The sequence below is a fragment of the Convolutriloba macropyga genome, chromosome 3 (assembly GCF_964194025.1).
Source record: "Convolutriloba macropyga chromosome 3, txConMacr16.3, whole genome shotgun sequence".
In the NCBI taxonomy this organism is placed as follows: Eukaryota; Metazoa; Xenacoelomorpha; order Acoela; family Convolutidae; genus Convolutriloba; species Convolutriloba macropyga.
This window is the reverse complement of record NC_134470.1, coordinates 48816581-48843090: the sequence shown is the minus strand read 5'-3', so window position 1 is coordinate 48843090 and position 26510 is coordinate 48816581. Positions and strand designations below refer to the sequence as shown.

Below are 26510 nucleotides of genomic sequence, written 5' to 3'. Positions count from 1 at the left end.
TTCTTTTGTAACTCAGACACTGAGTAGAGTTTAGCTAAGGATCCTCTGCTGTGACAGATGAATTAAGACAGCTTTTTTTACGTGTGCGTTTTATTATTGGAGAAAATTCCGTTCAACTTGTGTTGGTGGGGTGATTTCGTACAAGCGTTCTGGTGCTCTTCCGAGGAAACCTAGTGTCATTCTAACGTGCTCGGCAATAAGTTATGCAGTTGTGTGTTAGTTGTGCTAGTTTTACCTACAAATTAGCGTCTGCTAATGCTTTATGACAGTATTGAACCTTTAATTAAGTCCAGAAAAAAATGAAATTTTTAATGAAAAAAGTTTTCGATACTTCTTACTTTGGTTTTTCGGGTCGTAAGATGTTAAGTGCGACGAAGTCGGTTGGTTAGGTGACCCGGTGACAAAAACAGTTTCCCTGAATAATTTTTCTTGTGCTTTTGGTTAGGAATATCGTAACTGTTTGAGATAAAAAAAACACGGCGGGCCATGGGGTACATCTGCTCAAAATCCAAATTTCAATGTTTGCATGTTTGCAAACATTGGAATTTGGATTTTGAGGAGATGTACCCTAATGCCCGCCTTTTTTTTTGACACCTACAAACAAAGGGCTATCTAGATCGTTATTTTGCGCTAATAAAAATTTTTGCCCAGATTTGGAATAACTTGTCTAAGAAAAGAATTTATGTGAAGGCCATAATTTTTGCCTCAATTTTGTGTGTGTCTGTTTTGTTTGTGCCGTATGTGTTGTGCTCCAATTTTGGGTGATCAAATACTGCGCTCGTCGAATATCAAAAGCAGTTTTGTCTGTTTTGCGGAGAAAAAAAACGTTTCTTATCTGTCTCCAAGAAAAAAACTTGGCGACCGTTTTTGATTTCACTCAGAGCAATGTTCTTTTTTAACTCAGACACTGAGTAGAGTTTAGCTAAGGATCCTCTGCTGTGACAGATGAATTAAGACAGCTTTTTTTACGTGTGCGTTTTATTATTGGAGAAAATTCCGTTCAACTTGTTTTGGTGGGGTGATTTCGTACAAGCGTTCTGGTGCTCTTCCGAGGAGACCTAGTGTCATTCTAACGTGCTCGGCAATAAGTTATGCAGTTGTGTGTTAGTTGTGCTAGTTTTACCTACAAATTAGCGTCTGCTAATGCTTTATGACAGTATTGAACGTTTAATTAAGTCCAGAAAAAAATGAAATTTTTAATGAAAAAAGTTTTCGATACTTCTTACTTTGGTTTTCGGGTCGTAAGATGTTAAGTGCGACGAAGTCTGTTGGTTAGGTGACCCGGTGACAAAAACAGTTTCCCTGAATAATTTTTCTTGTGCTTTTGGTTAGGAATATCGTAACTGTTTGAGATAAAAAAAAACACGGCGGGCCATGGGGTACATCTGCTCAAAATCCAAATTTCAATGTTTGCATGTTTGCAAACATTGGAATTTGGATTTTGAGGAGATGTACCCTAATGCCCGCCTTTTTTTTGACACCTACAAACAAAGGGCTATCTAGATCGTTATTTTGCGCTAATAAAAATTTTTGCCCAGATTTGGAAAAACTTGTCTAAAAAATGAATTTATGTGAAGGCCATAATTTTTGCCTCAATTTTGTGTGTGTCTGTTTTGTTTGTGCCGTATGTGTTGTGCTCCAATTTTGGGTGATCAAATACTGCGCTCGTCGAATATCAAAAGCAGTTTTGTCTGTTTTGCGGAGAAAAAAAAACGTTTCTTATCTGTCTCCAAGAAAAAAACTTGGCGACCGTTTTTGATTTCACTCAGAACAATGTTCTTTTTTAACTCAGACACTGAGTAGAGTTTAGCTAAGGATCCTCTGCTGTGACAGATGAATTAAGACAGCTTTTTTTACGTGTGCGTTTTATTATTGGAGAAAATTCCGTTCAACTTGTTTTGGTGGGGTGATTTCGTACAAGCGTTCTGGTGCTCTTCCGAGGAGACCTAGTGTCATTCTAACGTGCTCGGCAATAAGTTATGCAGTTGTGTGTTAGTTGTGCTAGTTTTACCTACAAAATAGCGTCTGCTAATGCTTTATGACAGTATTGAACGTTTAATTAAGTCCAGAAAAAAATGAAATTTTTAATGAAAAAAGTTTTCGATACTTCTTACTTTGGTTTTTCGGGTCGTAAGATGTTAAGTGCGACGAGGTCGGTTGGTTAGGTGACCCGGTGACAAAAACAGTTTCCCTGAATAATTTTTCTTGTGCTTTTGGTTAGGAATATCGTAACTGTTTGAGATAAAAAAAAACACGGCGGGCCATGGGGTACATCTGCTCAAAATCCAAATTTCAATGTTTGCATGTTTGCAAACATTGGAATTTGGATTTTGAGGAGATGTACCCTAATGCCCGCCTTTTTTTTGACACCTACAAACAAAGGGCTATCTAGATCGTTATTTTGCGCTAATAAAAATTTTTGCCCAGATTTGGAAAAACTTGTCTAAAAAATGAATTTATGTGAAGGCCATAATTTTTGCCTCAATTTTGTGTGTGTCTGTTTTGTTTGTGCCGTATGTGTTGTGCTCCAATTTTGGGTGATCAAATACTGCGCTCGTCGAATATCAAAAGCAGTTTTGTCTGTTTTGCGGAGAAAAAAAACGTTTCTTATCTGTCTCCAAGAAAAAAACTTGGCGACCGTTTTTGATTTCACTCAGAACAATGTTCTTTTTTAACTCAGACACTGAGTAGAGTTTAGCTAAGGATCCTATGTTGTGACAGATGAATTAAGACGGCTTTTTTTACGTGCGCGTTTTATTATTGGAGAAAATTCCGTTCAACTTGTGTTGGTGGGGTGATTTCGTACAAGCGTTCTGGTGCTCTTCCGAGGAAACCTAGTGTCATTCTAACGTGCTCGGCAATAAGTTATGCAGTTGTGTGTTAGTTGTGCTAGTTTTACCTACAAATTAGCGTCTGCTAATGCTTTATGACAGTATTGAACGTTTAATTAAGTCCAGAAAAAAATGAAATTTTTAATGAAAAAAGTTTTCGATACTTCTTACTTTGGTTTTTCGGGTCTTAAGATGTTAAGTGCGACGAAGTCGGTTGGTTAGGTGACCCGGTGCCAAAAACAGTTTCCCTGAATAATTTTTCTTGTGCTTTTGGTTAGGAATATCGTAACTGTTTGAGATAAAAAAAACACGGCGGGCCATGGGGTACATCTGCTCAAAATCCAAATTTCAATGTTTGCATGTTTGCAAACATTGGAATTTGGATTTTGAGGAGATGTACCCTAATGCCCGCCTTTTTTTGACACCTACAAACAAAGGGCTATCTAGATCGTTATTTTGCGCTAATAAAAATTTTTGCCCAGATTTGGAATAACTTGTCTAAAAAATGAATTTATGTGAAGGCCATAATTTTTGCCTCAATTTTGTGTGTGTCTGTTTTGTTTGTGCCGTATGTGTTGTGCTCCAATTTTGGGTGATCAAATACTGCGCTCGTCGAATATCAAAAGCAGTTTTGTCTGTTTTGCGGAGAAAAAAAACGTTTCTTATCTGTCTCCAAGAAAAAAACTTGGCGACCGTTTTTGATTTCACTCAGAACAATGTTCTTTTTTAACTCAGACACTGAGTAGAGTTTAGCTAAGGATCCTCTGTTGTGACAGATGAATTAAGACAGCTTTTTTTACGTGCGCGTTTTATTATTGGAGAAAATTCCGTTCAACTTGTGTTGGTGGGGTGATTTCGTACAAGCGTTCTGGTGCTCTTCCGAGGAAACCTAGTGTCATTCTAACGTGCTCGGCAATAAGTTATGCAGTTGTGTGTTAGTTGTGCTAGTTTTACCTACAAATTAGCGTCTGCTAATGCTTTATGACAGTATTGAACGTTTAATTAAGTCCAGAAAAAAATGAAATTTTTAATGAAAAAAGTTTTCGATACTTCTTACTTTGGTTTTTCGGGTCGTAAGATGTTAAGTGCGACGAAGTCGGTTGGTTAGGTGACCCGGTGACAAAAACAGTTTCCCTGAATAATTTTTCTTGTGTTTTTGGTTAGGAATATCGTAACTGTTTGAGATAAAAAAAACACGGCGGGCCATGGGGTACATCTGCTCAAAATCCAAATTTCAATGTTTGCATGTTTGCAAACATTGGAATTTGGATTTTGAGGAGATGTACCCTAATGCCCGCCTTTTTTTGACACCTACAAACAAAGGGCTATCTAGATCGTTATTTTGCGCTAATAAAAATTTTTGCCCAGATTTGGAATAAATTGTCTAAAAAATGAATTTATGTGAAGGCCATAATTTTTGCCTCAATTTTGTGTGTGTCTGTTTTGTTTGTGCCGTATGTGTTGTGCTCCAATTTTGGGTGATCAAATACTGCGCTCGTCGAATATCAAAAGCAGTTTTGTCTGTTTTGCGGAGAAAAAAAACGTTTCTTATCTGTCTCCAAGAAAAAAACTTGGCGACCGTTTTTGATTTCACTCAGAACAATGTTCTTTTTTAACTCAGACACTGAGTAGAGTTTAGCTAAGGATCCTCTGCTGTGACAGATGAATTAAGACAGCTTTTTTTACGTGTGCGTTTTATTTTTGGAGAAAATTCCGTTCATCTTGTGTTGGTGGGGTGATTTCGTACAAGCGTTCTGGTGCTCTTCCGAGGAAACCTAGTGTCATTCTAACGTGCTCGGCAATAAGTTATGCAGTTGTGTGTTAGTTGTGCTAGTTTTACCTACAAATTAGCGTCTGCTAATGCTTTATGACAGTATTGAACGTTTAATTAAGTCCAGAAAAAATGAAATTTTTAATGAAAAAAGTTTTCGATACTTCTTACTTTGGTTTTTCGGGTCGTAAGATGTTAAGTGCGACGAAGTCGGTTGGTTAGGTGACCCGGTGACAAAAACAGTTTCCCTGAATAATTTTTCTTGTGCTTTTGGTTAGGAATATCGTAACTGTTTGAGATAAAAAAAACACGGCGGGCCATGGGGTACATCTGCTCAAAATCCAAATTTCAATGTTTGCATGTTTGCAAACATTGGAATTTGGATTTTGAGGAGATGTACCCTAATGCCCGCCTTTTTTTTGACACCTACAAACAAAGAGCTATCTAGATCGTTATCTTGCGCTAATAAAAATTTTTGCCCAGATTTGGAATAACTTGTCTAAAAATGAATTTATGTGAAGGCCATAATTTTTGCCTCAATTTTGTGTGTGTCTGTTTTGTTTGTGCCGTATGTGTTGTGCTCCAATTTTGGGTGATCAAATACTGCGCTCGTCGAATACCAAAAGCAGTTTTGTCTGTTTTGCGGAGAAAAAAAACGTTTCTTATCTGTCTCCAAGAAAAAAACTTGGCGACCGTTTTTGATTTCACTCAGAACAATGTTCTTTTTTAACTCAGACACTGAGTAGAGTTTAGCTAAGGATCCTCTGCTGTGACAGATGAATTAAGACAGCTTTTTTCACGTGTGCGTTTTATTATTGGAGAAAATTCCGTTCAACTTGTGTTGGTGGGGTGATTTCGTACAAGCGTTCTGGTGCTCTTCCGAGGAAACCTAGTGTCATTCTAACGTGCTCGGCAATAAGTTATGCAGTTGTGTGTTAGTTGTGCTAGTTTTACCTACAAATTAGCGTCTGCTAATGCTTTATGACAGTATTGAACGTTTAATTAAGTCCAGAAAAAAATGAAATTTTTAATGAAAAAAGTTTTCGATACTTCTTACTTTGGTTTTTCGGGTCGTAAGATGTTAAGTGCGACGAAGTCGGTTGGTTAGGTGACCCGGTGACAAAAACAGTTTCCCTGAATAATTTTTCTTGTGCTTTTGGTTAGGAATATCGTAACTGTTTGAGATAAAAAAAAACACGGCGGGCCATGGGGTACATCTGCTCAAAATCCAAATTTCAATGTTTGCATGTTTGCAAACATTTGAATTTGGATTTTGAGGAGATGTACCCTAATGCCCGCCTTTTTTTGACACCTACAAACAAAGGGCTATCTAGATCGTTATTTTGCGCTAATAAAAATTTTTGCCCAGATTTGGAATAACTTGTCTAAAAAATGAATTTATGTGAAGGCCATAATTTTTGCCTCAATTTTGTGTGTGTCTGTTTTGTTTGTGCCGTATGTGTTGTGCTCCAATTTTGGGTGATCAAATACTGCGCTCGTCGAATATCAAAAGCAGTTTTGTCTGTTTTGCGGAGAAAAAAAACGTTTCTTATCTGTCTCCAAGAAAAAAACTTGGCGACCGTTTTTGATTTCACTCAGAACAATGTTCTTTTTTAACTCAGACACTGAGTAGTGTTTAGCTAAGGATCCTCTGCTGTGACAGATGAATTAAGACAGCTTTTTTCACGTGTGCGTTTTATTATTGGAGAAAATTCCGTTCAACTTGTGTTGGTGGGGTGATTTCGTACAAGCGTTCTGGTGCTCTTCCGAGGAAACCTAGTGTCATTCTAACGTGCTCGGCAATAAGTTATGCAGTTGTGTGTTAGTTGTGCTAGTTTTACCTACAAATTAGCGTCTGCTAATGCTTTATGACAGTATTGAACGTTTAATTAAGTCCAGAAAAAAATGAAATTTTTAATGAAAAAAGTTTTCGATACTTCTTACTTTTGTTTTTCGGGTCGTAAGATGTTAAGTGCGACGAAGTCGGTTGGTTAGGTGACCCGGTGAAAAAAACAGTTTCACTGAATAATTTTTCTTGTGCTTTTGGTTAGGAATATCGTAACTGTTTGAGATAAAAAAAACACGGCGGGCCATGGGGTACATCTGCTCAAAATCCAAATTTCAATGTTTGCATGTTTGCAAACATTGGAATTTGGATTTTGAGGAGATGTACCCTAATGCCCGCCTTTTTTTTGACACCTACAAACAAAGGGCTATCTAGATCGTTATTTTGCGCGAATAAAAATTTTTGCCCAGATTTGGAATAACTTGTCTAAAAAATGAATTTATGTGAGGGCCATAATTTTTGCCTCAATTTTGTGTGTGTCTGTTTTGTTTGTGCCGTATGTGTTGTGCTCCAATTTTGGGTGATCAAATACTGCGCTCGTCGAATATCAAAAGCAGTTTTGTCTGTTTTGCGGAGAAAAAAAAACGTTTCTTATCTGTCTCCAAGAAAAAAACTTGGCGACCGTTTTTGATTTCACTCAGAACAATGTTCTTTTTTAACTCAGACACTGAGTAGAGTTTAGCTAAGGATCCTCTGCTGTGACAGATGAATTAAGACAGCTTTTTTTACGTGTGCGTTTTATTATTGGACAAAATTCCGTTCAACTTGTGTTGGTGGGGTGATTTCGTACAAGCGTTCTGGTGCTCTTCCGAGGAAACCTAGTGTCATTCTAACGTGCTCGGCAATAAGTTATGCAGTTGTGTGTTAGTTGTGCTAGTTTTACCTACAAATTAGCGTCTGCTAATGCTTTATGACAGTATTGAACGTTTAATTAAGTCCAGAAAAAAATGAAATTTTTAATGAAAAAAGTTTTCGATACTTCTTACTTTGGTTTTTCGGGTCGTAAGATGTTAAGTGCGACGAAGTCGGTTGGTTAGGTGACCCGGTGACAAAAACAGTTTCCCTGAAAAATTTTTCTTGTGCTTTTGGTTAGGAATATCGTAACTGTTTGAGATAAAAAAAACACGGCGGGCCATGGGGTACATCTGCTCAAAATCCAAATTTCAATGTTTGCATGTTTGCAAACATTGGAATTTGGATTTTGAGGAGATGTACTCTAATGCCCGCCTTTTTTTGACACCTACAAACAAAGGGCTATCTAGATCGTTATTTTGCGCTACTAAAAATTTTTGCCCAGATTTGGAATAACTTGTCTAAAAAATGAATTTATGTGAAGGCCATAATTTTTGCCTCATTTTTGTGTGTGTCTGTTTTGTTTGTGCCGTATGTGTTGTGCTCCAATTTTGGGTGATCAAATACTGCGCTCGTCGAATATCAAAAGCAGTTTTGTCTGTTTTGCGGAGAAAAAAAACGTTTCTTATCTGTCTCCAAGAAAAAAACTTGGCGACCGTTTTTGATTTCACTCAGAACAATGTTCTTTTTTAACTCAGACACTGAGTAGAGTTTAGCTAAGGATCCTCTGTTGTGACAGATGAATTAAGACAGCTTTTTTTACGTGCGCGTTTTATTATTGGAGAAAATTCCGTTCAACTTGTGTTGGTGGGGTGATTTCGTACAAGCTTTCTGGTGCTCTTCCGAGGAAACCTAGTGTCATTCTAACGTGCTCGGCAATAAGTTATGCAGTTGTGTGTTAGTTGTGCTAGTTTTACCTACAAATTAGCGTCTGCTAATGCTTTATGACAGTATTGAACGTTTAATTAAGTCCAGAAAAAAAATGAAATTTTTAATGAAAAAAGTTTTCGATACTTCTTACTTTGGTTTTTCGGGTCGTAAGATGTTAAGTGCGACGAAGTCGGTTGGTTAGGTGACCCGGTGACAAAAACAGTTTTCCTGAATAATTTTCCTTGTGCTTTTGGTTAGGAATATCGTAACTGTTTGAGATAAAAAAAACACGGCGGGCCATGGGGTACATCTGCTCAAAATCCAAATTTCAATGTTTGCATGTTTGCAAACATTGGAATTTGGATTTTGAGGAGATGTACCCTAATGCCCGCCTTTTTTTTGACACCTACAAACAAAGGGCTATCTAGATCGTTATTTTGCGCTAATAAAAATTTTTGCCCAGATTTGGAATAACTTGTCTAAAAAATGAATTTATGTGAAGGCCATAATTTTTGCCTCAATTTTGTGTCTGTCTGTTTTGTTTGTGCCGTATGTGTTGTGCTCCAATTTTGGGTGATCAAATACTGCGCTCGTCGAATATCAAAAGCAGTTTTGTCTGTTTTGCGGAGAAAAAAAACGTTTCTTATCTGTCTCCAAGAAAAAAACTTGGCGACCGTTTTTGATTTCACTCAGAACAATGTTCTTTTTTAACTCAGACACTGAGTAGAGTTTAGCTAAGGATCCTCTGCTGTGACAGATGAATTAAGACAGCTTTTTTTACGTGTGCGTTTTATTATTGGAGAAAATTCCGTTCAACTTGTGTTGGTGGGGTGATTTCGTACAAGCGTTCTGGTGCTCTTCCGAGGAAACCTAGTGTCATTCTAACGTGCTCGGCAATAAGTTATGCAGTTGTGTGTTAGTTGTGCTAGTTTTCCCTACAATTTAGCGTCTGCTAATGCTTTATGACAGTATTGAACGTTTAATTAAGTCCAGAAAAAAAAATGAAATTTTTAAAAAAGTTTTCGATACTTCTTACTTTGGTTTTTCGGGTCGTAAGATGTTAAGTGCGACGAAGTCGGTTGGTTAGGTGACCCGGTGACAAAAACAGTTTCCCTGAATAATTTTCCTTGTGCTTTTGGTTAGGAATATCGTAACTGTTTGAGGTAAAAAACACGGCAGTCCATGGGGTACATCTGCTCAAAATCCAAATTTCAATGTTTGCATGTTTGCAAACGTTGGAATTTGGATTTTGAGGAGATGTACCCTAATGCCCGCCTTTTTTTTGACACCTACAAACAAAGGGCTATCTAGATCGTTATTTTGCGGTAATAAAAATTTTTGCCCAGATTTGGAATAACTTGTCTAAAAAATGAATTTATGTGAAGGCCATAATTTTTGCCTCAATTTTGTGTGTGTCTGTTTTGTTTGTGCCGTATGTGTTGTTCTCCAATTTTGGGTGATCAAATACTGCGCTCGTCGAATATCAAAAGCAGTTTTGTCTGTTTTGCGGAGAAAAAAAAACGTTTCTTATCTGTCTCCAAGAAAAAAACTTGGCGACCGTTTTTGATTTCACTCAGAACAATGTTCTTTTTTAACTCAGACACTGAGTAGAGTTTAGCTAAGGACCCTCTGTTGTGACAGATGAATTAAGGCAGTTTTTTTTACGTGCGCGTTTTATTAATGGAGAAAATTCCGTTCAACTTGTGTTGGTGGGGTGATTTCGTACAAGCGTTCTGGTGCTCTTCCGAGGAAACCTAGTGTCATTCTAACGTGCTCGGCAATAAGTTATGCAGTTGTGTGTTAGTTGTGCTAGTTTTCCCTACAATTTAGCGTCTGCTGATGCTTTATGACAGTATTGAACGTTTAATTAAGTCCAGAAAAAAAAACGAAATTTTTAAAGAAAAAAGTTTTCGATACTTCTTACTTTGGTTTTTCGGGTCGTAAGATGTTAAGTGCGACGAAGTCGGTTGGTTAGGTGACCCGGTGACAAAAACAGTTTCCCTGAATAATATTTCTTGTGCTTTTGGTTAGGAATATCGTAACTATTTGAGATAAAAAAAACACGGCGGTCCATGGGGTACATCTGCTCAAAATCCAAATTTCAATGTTTGCATGTTTGCAAACATTGGAATTTGGATTTTGAGGAGATGTACCCTAATGCCCGCCTTTTTTTGACACCTACAAACAAAGGGCTATCTAGATCGTTATTTTGCGCTAATAAAAATTTTTGCCCAGATTTGGAATAACTTGTCTAAAAAATGAATTTATGTGAAGGCCATAATTTTTGCCTCAATTTTGTGTGTGTCTGTTTTGTTTGTGCCGTATGTGTTGTGCTCCAATTTTGGGTGATCAAATACTGCGCTCGTCGAATATCAAAAGCAGTTTTGTCTGTTTTGCGGAGAAAAAAAACGTTTCTTATCTGTCTCCAAGAAAAAAACTTGGCGACCGTTTTTGATTTCACTCAGAACAATCATAATTTTACCGGTTTTCCCGGTAAGACCAGCATCTCATTCCCGGAAATACTTGCGGGAATTTTAAATTTCCCAGTTTCCCCGGTAAAATCCCGGCCGGTAAATCCCGGAAATACTGGCGGGAATCTTAAATTTCCCGATTTTCCCGGTAAGATCCCGGCGGAGAAATCCCGGAAAAATTGGCGGGAATCTCAAAAGTTCCCGAGTTTCCCGGTAAGATCCCACTGGTGAATCCCGGAAAACCCGCCGAGATTTAATTTTTTCCCGGTTTTCCTGTCAGGGTTCTTAAATGTCCCGGATTTCCCGGCGGGAAATGCGGGATCTTGTTCTATCTTGGCACATCTTGAAATTCCCGGTAATTTTCCAGGTAAGATCCCCGGATCTTCCCCGTGTATTTCCCGGATCTTGTCGGGAAAAAAACCGGGATCTTAATAAGATTTCCGGGATCCGACGCACTGGGTCCTTGTCCATTTTTTGAAAACCACTAATATCCAAATCAAAATAGCATCAAATAAAATTTATACTAAAAGGATTGACCGGTACTTTTTTGGAACAAAATATGGGACTTTTCCTTAATGCGACTTGGCAACAAGTCGACTAGAAATGTGAAAAAGGGGCAAAGTTTATTAAAATATTGCTTTTTTGAAAAAGAAATCAATTCGAACTGATCAGAAACATTACGCATCAAATGAAATCTTTAAGAGAGTCTTTTACACCTCAATAGAGAGCGACTGAGGCCCTTCATCATCCAGTATATGTCATACGACTACAAAAATACAGGCAAAAACGAAAAATTTGCACGAAAAATTATGCACGAAAACGATGTCCCCCCAATCAATTAAATATTAAGCTGATCAGTATGAACAATAAAATTCTTCGTTTGCATTTTTTGCAGGTGAAAATAATTGTAAATCAAATGGCACCCATTGATGTGATACTGTGAAAAGAAAACAAAAACCTACAAAAATGGGGCAAATATACAAAAATCAAGAAAATTGGTTTTATGAAAACTGGTTGTTCCAAGAAGAAAGACCATTTGAGGGAAAGAAAACCTTTATGAAAAGCACACTGTTATTCAATAGATAAATAACGTGAATTGTATATAGAGATGCTTAGCTAAAATTTAACAGAAATTTTTTTTTCTGAAAAACAAATATTTTCAAATTTCATAGCCAACAAAAGCTTTCGACTAAAAGAGTAGACAGTTTGTCTTGCAACTACTTGAAAAACTAATCACAACTGTTATTAATGATACTAAATAATAAGACTATAAAATAACATTAAATACAAACCGAACTAATAAGTCTCACAAACAACTTTACGAAACCACAGTTTTGAAACAATTAAGTTTATAAGATATTAACCGCGAGAATATAACATCTTCATTTGCGTCCTCTTTGATCATCATAATGTCTTTTTGTAAAACGACTATCACAAAATGACAACAAAAAACCACAATAACTGAAAGGTAACTAAACTTCACAAAATTCTGCTGAAACGAATTGTCTAAGACCTGAAGGCATCAATTAAAACGTTTAAACAACAGAAAAATTATTGTTTGATTCAAAACAAAAATTTTTTTAGAAAATTAATTTGAAAGTCAAAATAACCGTTAGCTATCTACCGATATCAAATATTAAGTTCATTTTTTATCTATATTTTGCCACTGAGACCTTTAATTGCACAGTATTAGGCATATGACAACAAAAATTAGCAACAAATAAAGGGTAAAAATAAAAAAACTACCATTTTCTGCAAGAGAACGTTGTCGCAGCCCTTCAAACCATATGTTATGAAAACAAAAAATATGTTCAGTTTCAAATGTTGTAAAGCTTTTTTCAGTTAGATTGTTAAATAATATGACAATTTACAAAAGAAACAAAAACAACAGCAAAAATGGGCAATTATGCACAAAAATCAGAAAACTTTGAATGAAAACTCGTAGTATCAAAAGCAAGAAAACCTTCTGTTAAAACAATAGGCCACAAAATTTTTATTCTATAAGGAGGAAAGGGTGACCTGTACTTCCTGAGAATATGCAAAATGTTGACTAAAATAATACAAAACATTGACAAGTATAAAAAATCACAGAAATTTCTTTAAAACAACTACTTTCAATAACATAAGAGACATGAGGTAACAACCGAATGAATAGAAAAGGTTCATCTGCACCTCTTGAGGAAGAAACTCAGAGCATTGAGTGGTTAAACTTAAAAATCACACTGCCAAAAGAATAACAATTGAAGAAGAAACACAAGAATTATGTTAAATTTTACTAAAACTCTTTCTCAAAGCCATAAAAACCCTTTGGTTCTCTGAAAACAAACTGTATCTACATTCAGCCTCAAATTTACGTAAATTGTAGCTGTCATTAACGGAGTCGTGAATAAAAAAATATTGTCAGTAATCAACATTAAAAAAACAAATGCAAAATATTTTGAAAAAAGGCAGCATCAAAATAAAAACCAAAAAGTCTCTGATTCTGAGAATCCATGATATTATCAAACCTCTCCCTGATTTTGTCGCGCGCCCAGCAAACCGACTAAGTGTTACAAGTGTTTGCGAATTAGACCAATTGTTGAGTGGAGTTCTTCAAATATTAAAAAAACAACGATGCATTTTGTATAATTATCAAGTTAAATCTACAATAAACGGCAAAGTTTTAATTCCAGAAGACTGTCATACGTAGCCTAATTGGAACTAGCTTTTTGAGATTAGGGAGTCTGTGTTAAGGTGTCTAAGTCACTAAGTCTGGCAAATTTTAACAAAGTGGACCAAAAAAGCATATTTTGTGCCATTTTGATGAAAAAAGTTTGAATTTTGAAAAAATTATCAAAAGTTTTAGCCAAAAAAACTTCAATCAAACAATTCAGCAACGCTCTTCTATCTCTACTGGTAACAACAACAATCTGCTGTTATTTTGAATTATATTAGCGAAATTGTGCCAAATTTTAGCAAAAATTACTGAAAATGTGAACAAAAACAGTCGAATGTTCACAAAACTTTAAACCTCGATAACTCCCTGTAAAAAACGAAAATCGAAAAAATCTTTTAATTTCCGTATTCTACGCGCGACAAAATCAGGGAGACAAAATTAAGGCGTCTACTTCCAGCAAATTTAAAGCAAATGAGCTAAAAAAAAAGGCCACTTTTCGACGAAAAAAGACTGAATTTTGAAAAATTTGGCATAAATTCTAACCCAAAAAACTCGCATCGAACAATTCAGCAACTCTCTTCTATCTATAGATATAGAATCAATAACACTACAGTTCAGAATTTTAAAATATTTAAGTAAAATTGTCGAATATTTGGTCAAAATTGACGAAAATTGGTCAAAAATGTGAAAAAAACAGCTAAATTACATCTATTATTCACAAAACTTTGAATGTCGATAACTCCCGTATGAAAAACGAAAAATAAAAAAAATCTTTTTAATTCCGTTTTCTACGCTGGACGGGCTTTTTAATGATACCACTCACAATTCTTTACGATGAAAATATCGATCGGCCAAAATTGACTGAACAAATAAAAAACCCAGTTGAGTATATAGTTCCTCCCTCCCCAATAAAGTGGGGGTCGGAACAAAAATAGTGGACTTTTTTGCTACGCTGTTTGAGCATAATCATTGCTTTCAAAGCCATAAAGCTAACCTTCGTCTGTTTGGGATGCTGATCTTTCACGATTTTACACGGTCAACATCGACTTGCAATATCTTGCAAGAACTTGCAGGATTAACATGTGGTCTAGATCGGGGAAGATTTAGTCGTTAGATTGGATATTTGAATTCCTGCTAACGTTGCATTTCTGTTTTAATTGCGGCTTGAACATAAGATTTATTTCATCAACGTTTAAAGTCAACATAACTTTTCACTGATCTCTATGGGACTTACCAATTCACAAAATAATAAAACTGGTTTTATATTGGGATTATTTCCTCATAGTGTAGCCACCTTTCAGAACCGCAATTTTGTTCTCAAATCACTGAACTGCGTTTTACTCCAATACCTGCAGCTTTTTTTTCAAATAAATTTGCTCATTTTTTTGATTTGTTAAAATAATTTTCAGAGACCATGGGAAAAAATCTGTCAAGTTACAATTTTTTAATCACTTTTTTCAATAATTGGTAATCCACAAACAATCAGCTGAATCTGTTTACATACGAATGATTAAGACCAAAAACATTTCAAATATATGTTGGTAGATAAACCCTGAAAACAAACTAGAAATGAAACGCAAATACACTATGGTACCAAAGAGCTACGTACAGCGCAACTTCTGCTCTTTAAGCGGCATTTTTACTCTAAACTGTTGATTTGCGCTAAGGCGTGAAGAAAGCCATGCAATATTGAAGTTCAAAGCGAGATTTCCTTCTCATCTTTCCTAAACAGAAAAAATGGTTCAGCTGCTTTGTTCATTTACAGTTATGATATGAAAGGTTTAATTTTATGGACAAAATACTAAAACAGCCCATCTTTAAATCAAGATCTAGTGTACAACATGCTTACAAACAATGTTCAAACATGCTAAAGGTTCCAGTTTACTCGGAAACTCTCCTCTATCTATAGATATAGAATCAATAACACTACAGTTCAGAATTTTAAAATATTTAAGTAAAATTGTCGAATATTTGGTCAAAATTGACGAAAATTGGTCAAAAATGTGAAAAAAACAGCTAAATTACATCTATTATTCACAAAACTTTGAATGTCGATAACTCCCGTATGAAAAACGAAAAAAAAAAAAATCTTTTTAATTCCGTTTTCTACGCTGGACGGGCTTTTTAATGATACCACTCACAATTCTCTACGATGAATATATCGATCGGCCAAAATTGAATGAACAAATAAAAACCCAGTTGAGTATATAGTTCCTCCCTCCCCACTAAAGTGGGGGTCGGAACAAAAATAGTGGACTTTTTTGCTACGCTGTTTGAGCATAATCATTGCTTTCAAAGCCATAAAACTAACCTTCGTCTGTTTGGGATGCTGATCTTTCACGATTTTACACGGTCAACATCGACTTGCAATATCTTGCAAGAACTTGCAGGATTAACATGTGGTCTAGATCGGGGAAGATTTAGTCGTTAGATTGGATATTTGAATTCCTGCTAACGTTGCATTTCTGTTTTAATTGCGGCTTGAACATAAGATTTATTTCATCAACGTTTAAAATCAACATAACTTTTCACTGATCTCTATGGGACTTACCAATTCACAAAATAATAAAACTGGTTTTATATTGGGATTATTTCCTCATAGTGTAGCCACCTTTCAGAACCGCAATTTTGTTCTCAAATCACTGAACTGCGTTTTACTCCAATACCTGCAGCTTTTTTTTCAAATAAATTTGTTAATTTTTTTGATTTGTTAAAATAATTTTCAGAGACCATGGGAAAAAATCTGTCAAGTTACAATTTTTTAATCACTTTTTTCAATATAATTGGTAATCCACAAACAATCAGCTGAATCTGTTTACATACGAATGATTAAGACCAAAAAAATTTCATATATATGTTGGTAGATAAACCCTGAAAACAAACTAGAAATGAAACGCAAATACACTATGGTACCAAAGAGCTACGTACAGCGCAACTTCTGCTCTTTAAGCGGCATTTTTACTCTAAACTGTTGATTTGCGCTAAGGCGTGAAGAAAGCCATGCAATATTGAATTTCAAAGCGAGATTTCCTTCTCATCTTTCCTAAACAGAAAAAATGGTTCAGCTGCTTTGTTCATTTACAGTTATGATATGAAAGGTTTAATTTTATGGACAAAATACTAAAACAGCCCATCTTTAAATCAAGATCTAGTGTACAACATGCTTACAAACAATGTTCAAACATGCTAAAGGTTCCAGTTTACTCGGAAAAAAGTGCAAATACAATGAACTTTTTAAGATCTCGTTTTTCAACTAATTGATGCTTCTGATCAAAACTTAAACATTGTCAGCAACATTTTTGAACAAAAGGAGCTGGAAAACTGGAATGGTCAGCAAACTTTCCTGATCTGCGTCCATTGAACATTTGTGGTCATTTTTGAGGCAACAATAAAAAATGGACAATGGTGTAGAAAACTACCAATCTTGGACCGTTACAATTCAAAAATAATTCGGATTGTCGTCAGTCGGTTTTTTTAAAAAAAAATTCGACCCTTTTTTTATTAATTAAATAACAGAACATTTCAAATCAAAGCTCACTAGTGATAGGTCCTATTGGCTTCCTAATTAGCTCGAAATTAATTTGTCTAGTTGATTGCTTGAAAGCTTATGGTCGTTTTGACTTTTAAAAAATTTGATTTTTAAATAAAAAATGGCTTTTTTCACTTTGCCTCCACTTTTCTCTTAAGTTGGTCAACTTGTAGCTTAGTCTCAGCAATCAAAGAGTGCTCCTTCTTTCTGCTGAATTCAAATTTAGTCTTTATTACTGTTTTACGCATTAAGTTATGTTGTTCTGGCTTTGATACTACTAGATTTCACAACTTTTTTTTATTTTTAGGTATTTGCCCATTTTTCATGTTTTCTAGTTTTGTCAAATTGTCACGTTATTGTCAGTTCATATATCATATATTTCGCGTTCAAATAACGCACAATTGATAATAATTAAATCTTTAACGATATAGATTGTGGTTCTTTACCGCTTCGATAGTACTTTCTCGAAGTATTTAATTGAGTTTTTAATTTTGTCTATAACTGTCGTTCTTACATTGTTTTTTTTGGTCGTATTTATTTTCCTGTACAATGACCTGGTTTGATTGGCTTTTCCTGGAAGAGTGGATGAGCCGATGTCCTGATATCAGAAGATAGATAATGGCTTTCATGACTTTGAAAACAATTGTTTTCCAAAATGAAAAAAATTTCAACTGCGCAATTTTGTTCCTTTTATTGTCTGTTTGTTACCTGCTCTCGTTAATTAAAGGTATAGATGACATTTTTTTTCAGGGGAAGGTGACAAAAGAGATTGGTGTCACAAAATCTAATGTTTTTAAAGAATTCGTTATGACTTTACTGGCTTCGACACGGGTTTTTCACAAAAAAGTAAATTAATATTTGATTTTTGTCATAACTGACGTTCCTTTGTAGACGTAAGACTTGTTCTGGATAATTGCAGGTCTCAAGGGCTTCCTTTGGAAGAATAAACAAAACATTTCAATTTTTTATTTTGTTTATTAATGGCTTTCATGTCTTTGGAAATAAATTTTTTTCGATAAAAACAAGTATTACATAATCTTGCTTTTATCTTTTTGATTTGAATTATTACCTAGTTTCATTAATAGGTCACATAATACATTTCAAGGGAAGGTGTCAAAAAGGATTGATGTCAAAAAATCTAATGTTTTAATAGAATTTGTTATGACTTGACTGGTTTTTCACACGGGTTTTTCACAAAAAAAAGTAAACGAATTTTTGATTTTTCCTGATCTGCGTCCATTGAACATTTGTGGTCATTTTTGAGGCAACAATAAAAAATGGACAATGGTGTAGAAAACTACCAATCTTGGACCGTTACAATTCAAAAATAATTCGGATTGTCGTCAGTCGGTTTTTTTAAAAAAAAATTCGACCCTTTTTATATTAATTAAATAACAGAACATTTCAAATCAAAGCTCACTAGTGATAGGTCCTATTGGCTTCCTAATTAGCTCGAAATTAATTTGTCTAGTTGATTGCTTGAAAGCTTATGGTCGTTTTGACTTTTAAAAAATTTGATTTTTAAATAAAAAATGGCTTTTTTCACTTTGCCTCCACTTTTCTCTTAAGTTGGTCAACTTGTAGCTTAGTCTCAGCAATCAAAGAGTGCTCCTTCTTTCTGCTGAATTCAAATTTAGTCTTTATTACTGTTTTACGCATTAAGTTATGTTGTTCTGGCTTTGATACTACTAGATTTCACAACTTTTTTTTTATTTTTAGGTATTTGCCCATTTTTCATGTTTTCTAGTTTTGTCAAATTGTCACGTTATTGTCAGTTCATATATCATATATTTCGCGTTCAAATAACGCACAATTGATAATAATTAAATCTTTAACGATATAGATTGTGGTTCTTTACCGCTTCGATAGTACTTTCTCGAAGTATTTAATTGAGTTTTTAATTTTGTCTCTAACTGTCGTTCTTACATTGTTTTTTTTGGTCGTATTTATTTTCCTGTACAATGACCTGGTTTGATTGGCTTTTCCTGGAAGAGTGGATGAGCCGATGTCCTGATATCAGAAGATAGATAATGGCTTTCATGACTTTGAAAACAATTGTTTTCCAAAATGAAAAAAATTTCAACTGCGCAATTTTGTTCCTTTTATTGTCTGTTTGTTACCTGCTCTCGTTAATTAAAGGTATAGATGACATTTTTTTTCAGGGGAAGGTGACAAAAGAGATTGGTGTCACAAAATCTAATGTTTTTAAAGAATTCGTTATGACTTTACTGGCTTCGACACGGGTTTTTCACAAAAAAGTAAATTAATATTTGATTTTTGTCATAACTGACGTTCCTTTGTAGACGTAAGACTTGTTCTGGATAATTGCAGGTCTCAAGGGCTTCCTTTGGAAGAATAAACAAAACATTTCAATTTTTTATTTTGTTTATTAATGGCTTTCATGTCTTTGGAAATAAATTTTTTTCGATAAAAACAAGTATTACATAATCTTGCTTTTATCTTTTTGATTTGAATTATTACCTAGTTTCATTAATAGGTCACATAATACATTTCAAGGGAAGGTGTCAAAAAGGATTGATGTCAAAAAATCTAATGTTTTAATAGAATTTGTTATGACTTGACTGGTTTTTCACACGGGTTTTTCACAAAAAAAAGTAAACGAATATTTGATTTTTGTCAAGTTTACGTTCTTTTTGTAGACGTAAGACATATTCTGGATAATTGAAGGTCTCATGGGCTTCGTTTGGAAGAAAGGACGAACCTCTTCAAATTCTTCATTTTGTAATTAAGGGCATTTATGTCTTTGGAATTAAATTTTTTTCGAAAAACAAGTATTACATAATTTTGCATTTTTTTTCTTTTTTGTCTAATTGTTGCTTATTTTCATTAAAGACCGGCCACATATTAAATTATCGGTGTTCGACGAAGGTGCAATTGGACATGTTTTGGGGGTCAAAGTAAGGCTTAACGGCTTGCAAAGCTTTTTCTGGCAAGTTTTTATAGATTTTTAGTCTGTTGTCTATTTGTTGTTCTTTTTGTAACTGCATAAAAAAATGAATGCCAAGAGTTTTTGATTCAATTCTATAGAAGCATTGGTAATTGTAAACCTATGGGGTATTTTAGTTGATTCCTAATGGCTTTCATTACTTTGAATTTAAATGTTTTTTTTAAAAAAAATTCAGCGAATTTTCTAACTTTAAAGTTTCTGTTATTTTTTGTCCAATTGTTACCAAGCTTTAATATAAACTTGTGAATAACCTTTTTTTTCTGGTTAATTACAAGTTATTTCGTTTTTTTTTCAGTTTTATCTGACGCTATTTTGACTTTGTTATTAAGTTTTGTTTTTTAAAACGGACATAATTTTTTGATGTAATTAATGTTTGTTATTGTTGTTTGATTTTGCCGTTTTTCTTCGCTCGCTTTCTTAATATCGGCATATCTCATCAATCTAATGAATCATTTTTTACTCTACTGAGTTATTTGCTTTGGAGGCTATATTTTCGTTCATTTACCAGTTTTTTTTTGAAAAATGTTTGATTTTTTTGTGTCTTTCCATCTGTTCCTCATTTGGTAGACAATTATGCCAAAATTGTGTATGAACGGGGTAGGAACCCTATGTGCGATTGCACATTACCGAGCCGCCTTGTTAACTCAATTGCTAGATTGGAACAAACAAATTTAAATTCGCCATTTTATATCTCTAACATACAGAACGTACTATTTAGTATTATTCAGGAAAACAATATCGCTTCGCGCTATAAATATAGCCAGAATAAATGCTAACTTCAATTAATAGAGTTTGACAACTAAAAGCAGTAAGTTATATAATAAGTTTTCAAAAAGTATAGTAGACTTGACGAATAAAAAATATTTAATGCACAGATTTTGTTCAAGGTAATTTTTTTTTGAAAAATGAGTTGACAAAAGTGAACAATGTTTTTTCCAAAATAATTTAAGTTTTTTTGGACCTGTTTTATAGATTCCTCGGTAATCAAACATAGATATAGAGTCTTTTCAGGAAGCAAAAATATTGTTTAGTTAACTCTGTTTTTAGCTGATTTTGTGCTTTATGCACTAGCATGATAAATCCTAAAACGAAAACCCAACTCAAATTTTAGATTGAGACTTTCATGGGGCTCAATATAATTTATGAAAATAATATGCTTTTTTGGGGGTACAGATTTGAATTTCAAACCTCAAAACTAAAAATTTTTTTCCGTAATTTAAAACATTGGATTTAAATAGGTTTGATAACGGAAAGAGAAATTTGAAGATTAGATATTATCGGTGTTCGACGAAGGTGCAATTGGACATATTTTGAGGGTCAAAGTAAGGCTTAACGGCTTCCAAAGCTTTTTCTGGCAAGTTTTAATAGATTTTTAGTCTGTTGTCTATTTGTTGTTCTTTTTGTAACTGCATAAAAAATTGAATGCCAAGAGTTCTTAATTCAGTTCTATAGAAGCATTGGTAATTGTAAACCTATGGGGTATTTTAGTTGATTCCTAATGGCTTTCATTACTTTGAATTTAATTGTTTTTTTAAAAAAAAATTCAGCGAATTTTCTAACTTTAAAGTTTCTGTTATTTTTTGTCCAATTGTTACCAAGCTTTAATATAAACTTGTGAATAACCTTTTTTTCTGGCGAATAACAAGTTCTTTCGTTTTTTTTCAGTTTTATCTGACGCTATTTTGACTTGGTTATTAAGTTTTGTTTTTTAAAACGGACATAATTTTTTGATGTAATTAATGTTTGTTATTGTTGTTTGATTTTGCCGTTTTTCTTCGCTCGCTTTCTTAATATCGGCATATCTCATCAATCTAATGAATCTTTTTTTACTCTACTGAGTTATTTGCTTTGGAGGCTATATTTTCGTTCATACACCAGTTTTTTTTTGTTGAAAAATGTTTGAATTTTTTGTGTCTTTCCATCTGTTCCTCATTTGGTAGACAATTATGCCAAAACTGTGGATGAGCGGGTTCGGAACCTTATGTGCGATTGCACATTACCGAGCCGCCTTGTTAACTCAATTGCTAGATGGGAACAAACAAATTTAAAGTCGCCATTTTATTTCTCTAACATACAGAACGTACTATTTAGTATTGTTCAGGAAAACAATATCGCTTCGCGCTATAAATATAGCCAGAATAAATGCTGACTTCAATTAATAGAGTTTGACAACTAAAAGCAGTAAGTTATGTAATAAGTTTTCAAAAAGTATAGTAGACTTGACGAATAAAAAATATTTAATGCACAGATTTTGTTCAAGGTAATTTTTTTTTTGAAAAATGACTTGACAAAAGTGAACAATGTTTTTTTCCAAAATAATTTAAGTTTTTTTGGACCTGTTTTATAGATTCCTCGGTAATCAAACATAGATATAGAGTCTTTTCAGGAAGCAAAAATATTGTTTTGTTAACTCTGTTTTTAGCTGATTTTGTGCTTTATGCACTAGCATGATAAATCCTAAAACGAAAACCCAACTCAAATTTTAGATTGAGACTTTCATGGGGCTCAATATAATTTAAATAATACTGCTTTTTTGGGGGTACAGATTTGAATTTTAAACCTCAAAACTAAAAATTTTTTTCCGTAATTTAAAACATCGGATTTAAATAGGTTTGATAACGGAAAGAGAAATTTGAAGATTAGGTATTACGTTATCTTGCATACAGTTTTGCAATGGTTCTTCGTTTCGCAATAATTATTGCTTTAATGACTTTTTGTCATTTTTATTTAACGATGGCAAGGGCTGAGGCTCAAAATAGAAAGAAATGTACTTCACGTTTTCCAAATAAATTAGCTATTGCGGCATTAAATGCAGCTTGACATTATTTTCCTGCACATTATTTGCTTCAATGTTATTCTCAAAAAGCAGGTCGAATATGCCGAACCTTTACTAATTTTATGAAAGACATCAGATGAACTCAAAAGCTTGCAGTAAAGTTATAACCGCAAACAATTGCGTTGATCCGACTATTGACACAAATTAGAGCATTTTGCGCTATTGTTTGAAAACTTTGACGCATTCAGCTCACTTTTTACAGAACTATACAAATAAAGCTCGGATATATCTCAAACCGCTTGGGATTCTTCTGAATTATGATTGTTAAATGATCTAAAATTTCTGTGTTCCGATATCAATTGTAGCAAATTTGTAGCAAACTTGCCCTGAAATAACTTAAGATTCAAAGTTAAATAGATCGGGATACCAAATGATGGCGTGGATCCACACATGTGCAGCAGATAAAACTTTCTTACTTCATAGTATTGAAGTTCATATGGGTGGTTGTGGTACCCACTTGTCTAGTCGGGCTGCCTCCGAATTCCATCCGATTGTGACTATTATTATTATTCACGTCTATCCGATTATGGTTGTTGTGGTGACGACTTTGCACTAGAACAGTGAGAGTCGTGTCATTCACACCTCCTCCTGCGCCAGAAGCCCGAGGACGAGTCTGAGACCCAGCCGATGTACTGCCCCTTAAACCGAGCATGTTTGGCACACTTTGCCGAATACCACTTCGGCTACTGGGCAATCCTGGTTTTCTTTCTTTGTGGTGGCTAGCTGGTAATGATGATGTCGAGTTGAGAAGTGACGCCTCGACGTTTGACTCTCGAAGCACTATGGTTGATGAATCTTCTGCTCTAACTCGCAATGTTGACGCCTTCGCCGACTTCGGTTTGAGAAATATCTCAAACTTTTGTTTAATATTCGAAGAATAACTTTGATTTTTGACGTCTGCTGATGTTGACAGTGTCGTATGTTTGTTGTTGTTATTATTTTCAGCTGTTGTACAATTAATCACTTTACTGCTTCGCACACTCGACTCAATTAAACGCTGAGTGTTCGCATTGTCATGAAGTCCAGCTGTTTGCGTGGCATTTGAGTGATGTAGAATTGATGGTGCGAAAGATCCTTCAGCAGTTCCGTCGTACTGTGCGCTAATGTGTATGTTAGGCAGAGAACAGGCCATCAAAGCCTCCTGGCTAAGTCCCCCACTATATTGTTCCATTGTTTACCTTTTAATCGACAGCCAGCCCAAACAAAAGCTTCACAAACAAGTTTAACGGCAGAACATTATTAATAACTTTGTCACTTCAATTGCTCGTAATTTTTGCATGTTGGTGTTTGAAAACAATTTAAAGCTAAAAAATTGAAGACTGACTTGAAGCTTCAAAATTGTTCTCGCTCGTCGGTAAAGTAAATTTTGCTCATTTTTCTCATTTTAATGACAAATCATTACTGCAAGTTTGACTGAAAATTGCTGCCAAATTGACCAATCATTTTTGAACCTGCGTAGAAGTTTGAATTTTTAATTTTACACTGACTTTGTACCAATTAGAAGAACTTTGAGAACTTAGAATCAAAAACCATTTTTGTGAAACAAAAACATTCATGTATTTACTATGTCAGTACAATATTTCGACCTCGTCCCAAATTTTCTCTAATGAAATTTTTTGTTTGTTCTATTTTAAGATACTAGAGCATAATGTATGCACCAAAACCTCTCTTTCTTGGGAAAATTTGGAGAGAACTTAAACTTAAATGCATGCAGAAATCTAACCTCTCTTGCTTCTCCACCAACAACGTTAACTGACCTTTCGCTTAATCGAACATTATTTGGTATTTTTGCACGGCAATTGTGTGTACTGTCATTTTGATTTGGCTCTGAGCGTCAGTTGAGATTTTTGATTAGAGTGTGGCTACAGCAGCTATGAGAGAAAGAGCGCTTGCGAGTTTGAACAAAGACAAAGTTTTGTCAACTTGGTCTTAAGCGCCGTTTGATTGCTTACGGGTCGTGTCAATCAAACTCGTAAAAATCTTCTTCATTTTTTATTTGCACACGTATTCAACACTTACCTGTATTTTTACGTACTTTTTCATGCATAAATGCCGTTGAACAACAATCATGCACGCAATACACTTCTAATTAAGATTTACGATAACATGTGTGTTTACAAACTCGCGACTGAAGAAAATGTGTAGCGGTTTGCCTTAGAGCTTTAAGTTGAGCGTTAGTTGTCATTTCTGAGCTTGATATGGCGTTAAAGTTCTTAAAACATCTTTTGTGTTAGAAAAAGCAAGATTGAAGAAAACAAAACTCTTTTAGAACCAATAAACAAAAGCTGCGCCTGACTGGTCAGATCTATGATGTGACATATCATCGACAGTTACGTTCTTTGACGACAAGACTATCCGTTCATAACTTCTTGTTTGAAATGGCGGTTAATTCGTTGAATGCTGCCGACCGGATTACGGTGAATGCGATTGTCTATACATTTTCACATAAAATGGAGAAAGTCATTAAATAATTTAACATCTGTTTAACAGAACTTTTAAATAGCCGTCTGATCTTTGAAATTATTGGCGATTCTTTCTGAGAAGAAATCAAATTGGTCCTCTTCAATGAAATTATCATTATAAAGTTTAAAAAGTATGATTTTTTTGCTGGCCAAGATAGATAGATAGAATAATGCGTAAATGAGTAATGTAAATTTTTGTGAACGTAACTGGTACGTCAAAAACTGATTTCAAAGAATGCGAGAAAACACCAAAACTTGATTGGGATTAAAGATATCAACGCTTTCTGAATTTTGGCTTGGAAGATAGAAATTTACGACGGCTAATAAATTTGTATTGAGCTAAAGATTGCTTTGCATTACGTCGTTTTTTATGTGGTCAATTTTTGTTCAAGCAGTTGTCGGAGAATGTTTGATAAAATTGTGTTGAGACTGTAATAACTAAAATACGATTGATAGCTAACCTTTTGCCCATCACCTTATTACTACATTTGTTGAAGTTTCTCCCTTCTGATGTTACTTTTTGAGATTTCATTTGGTTGTGTTATAAATCCATACGTTTCGAGCTTTAGTTTTACTTGTATTGAAACAAAACAGCAAAAAAAAGAAACTTAACAACAGTGCATATTGTAGAGGAAGAACTACTATTTTCTAAGAGCTATGCTTATTGTTCCAACCCCTCTTGAGGGGGGAGGAACTATATACTCAAATGGGTTTTTTTGTTCAGACAATTTTGGCCGATCGATATAATAATCGTAGAGTTTTGAGTGGTATCATTAGAAAGCCCGTCCAGCGTAGAAAAAGGAATTAAAAAGATTTTTTTAATTTTCGGTTTTCATACGGGAGTTATCGACGTTCAAAGTTTGTGAATATTAGATGTAATTCAGCTGCTTTTTTTCACATTTTTGAGCAATTTTCGTCAATTTTGACCAAATTTTCGACAATTTTACTTAAATATTTTAAAATTCTGAACTGTAGTGTTATTGATTCTATATCTATAGATAGAGGAGAGTTGCTGAATTGTTTGATGCGAGTTTTTTGGGTTAAAATTTATGCTAAATTTTTCAAAATTCAGACTTTTTTCGTCGGAAAGTTGCTTTTTTTTAGCTCATTTGCTTTAAATTTGCTGGAAGTAGACGCCTTAAAACCGCAGACATTTTTTTATGCTCAAAGGAGCTAGTTGTACTCCCGCTGGCTTTAAGAGTATTTCTTCTGAAATTATAAGTTTGCTAGTTTTTTGCAAAAATAAACTCGATAATTATACAAAGTGTTTGTTTATTTTTGACAAACTGAAAAACTTTGTAATGAAATGATCTATTTCGCAACCCTTTCAAAAATTGAGTGTTTTGCTAGATGCACAGCAATATCTCCGCTGATTTTGATCTCACCATGGTTGTTCCCTATGATAAAGTGTGTTAGAT

General features: G+C 34.5%; 1 protein-coding gene across 1 annotated transcript in view; it reads right to left on the bottom strand.

Moving 5' to 3' along the window:
• LOC142337110 (uncharacterized) overlaps positions 1-24027 on the bottom strand; it is a 131290-nt gene extending 107263 nt beyond the window's left edge. The window contains exon 1 of the mRNA XM_075386203.1: positions 23047-24027. Within this exon, the coding sequence (XP_075242318.1) occupies positions 23047-23801 (755 nt within the window). The 5' untranslated portion in view covers positions 23802-24027. The remainder of the gene's footprint in view (positions 1-23046) is intronic.
• Positions 24028-26510: the final 2483 nt, after the last annotated feature.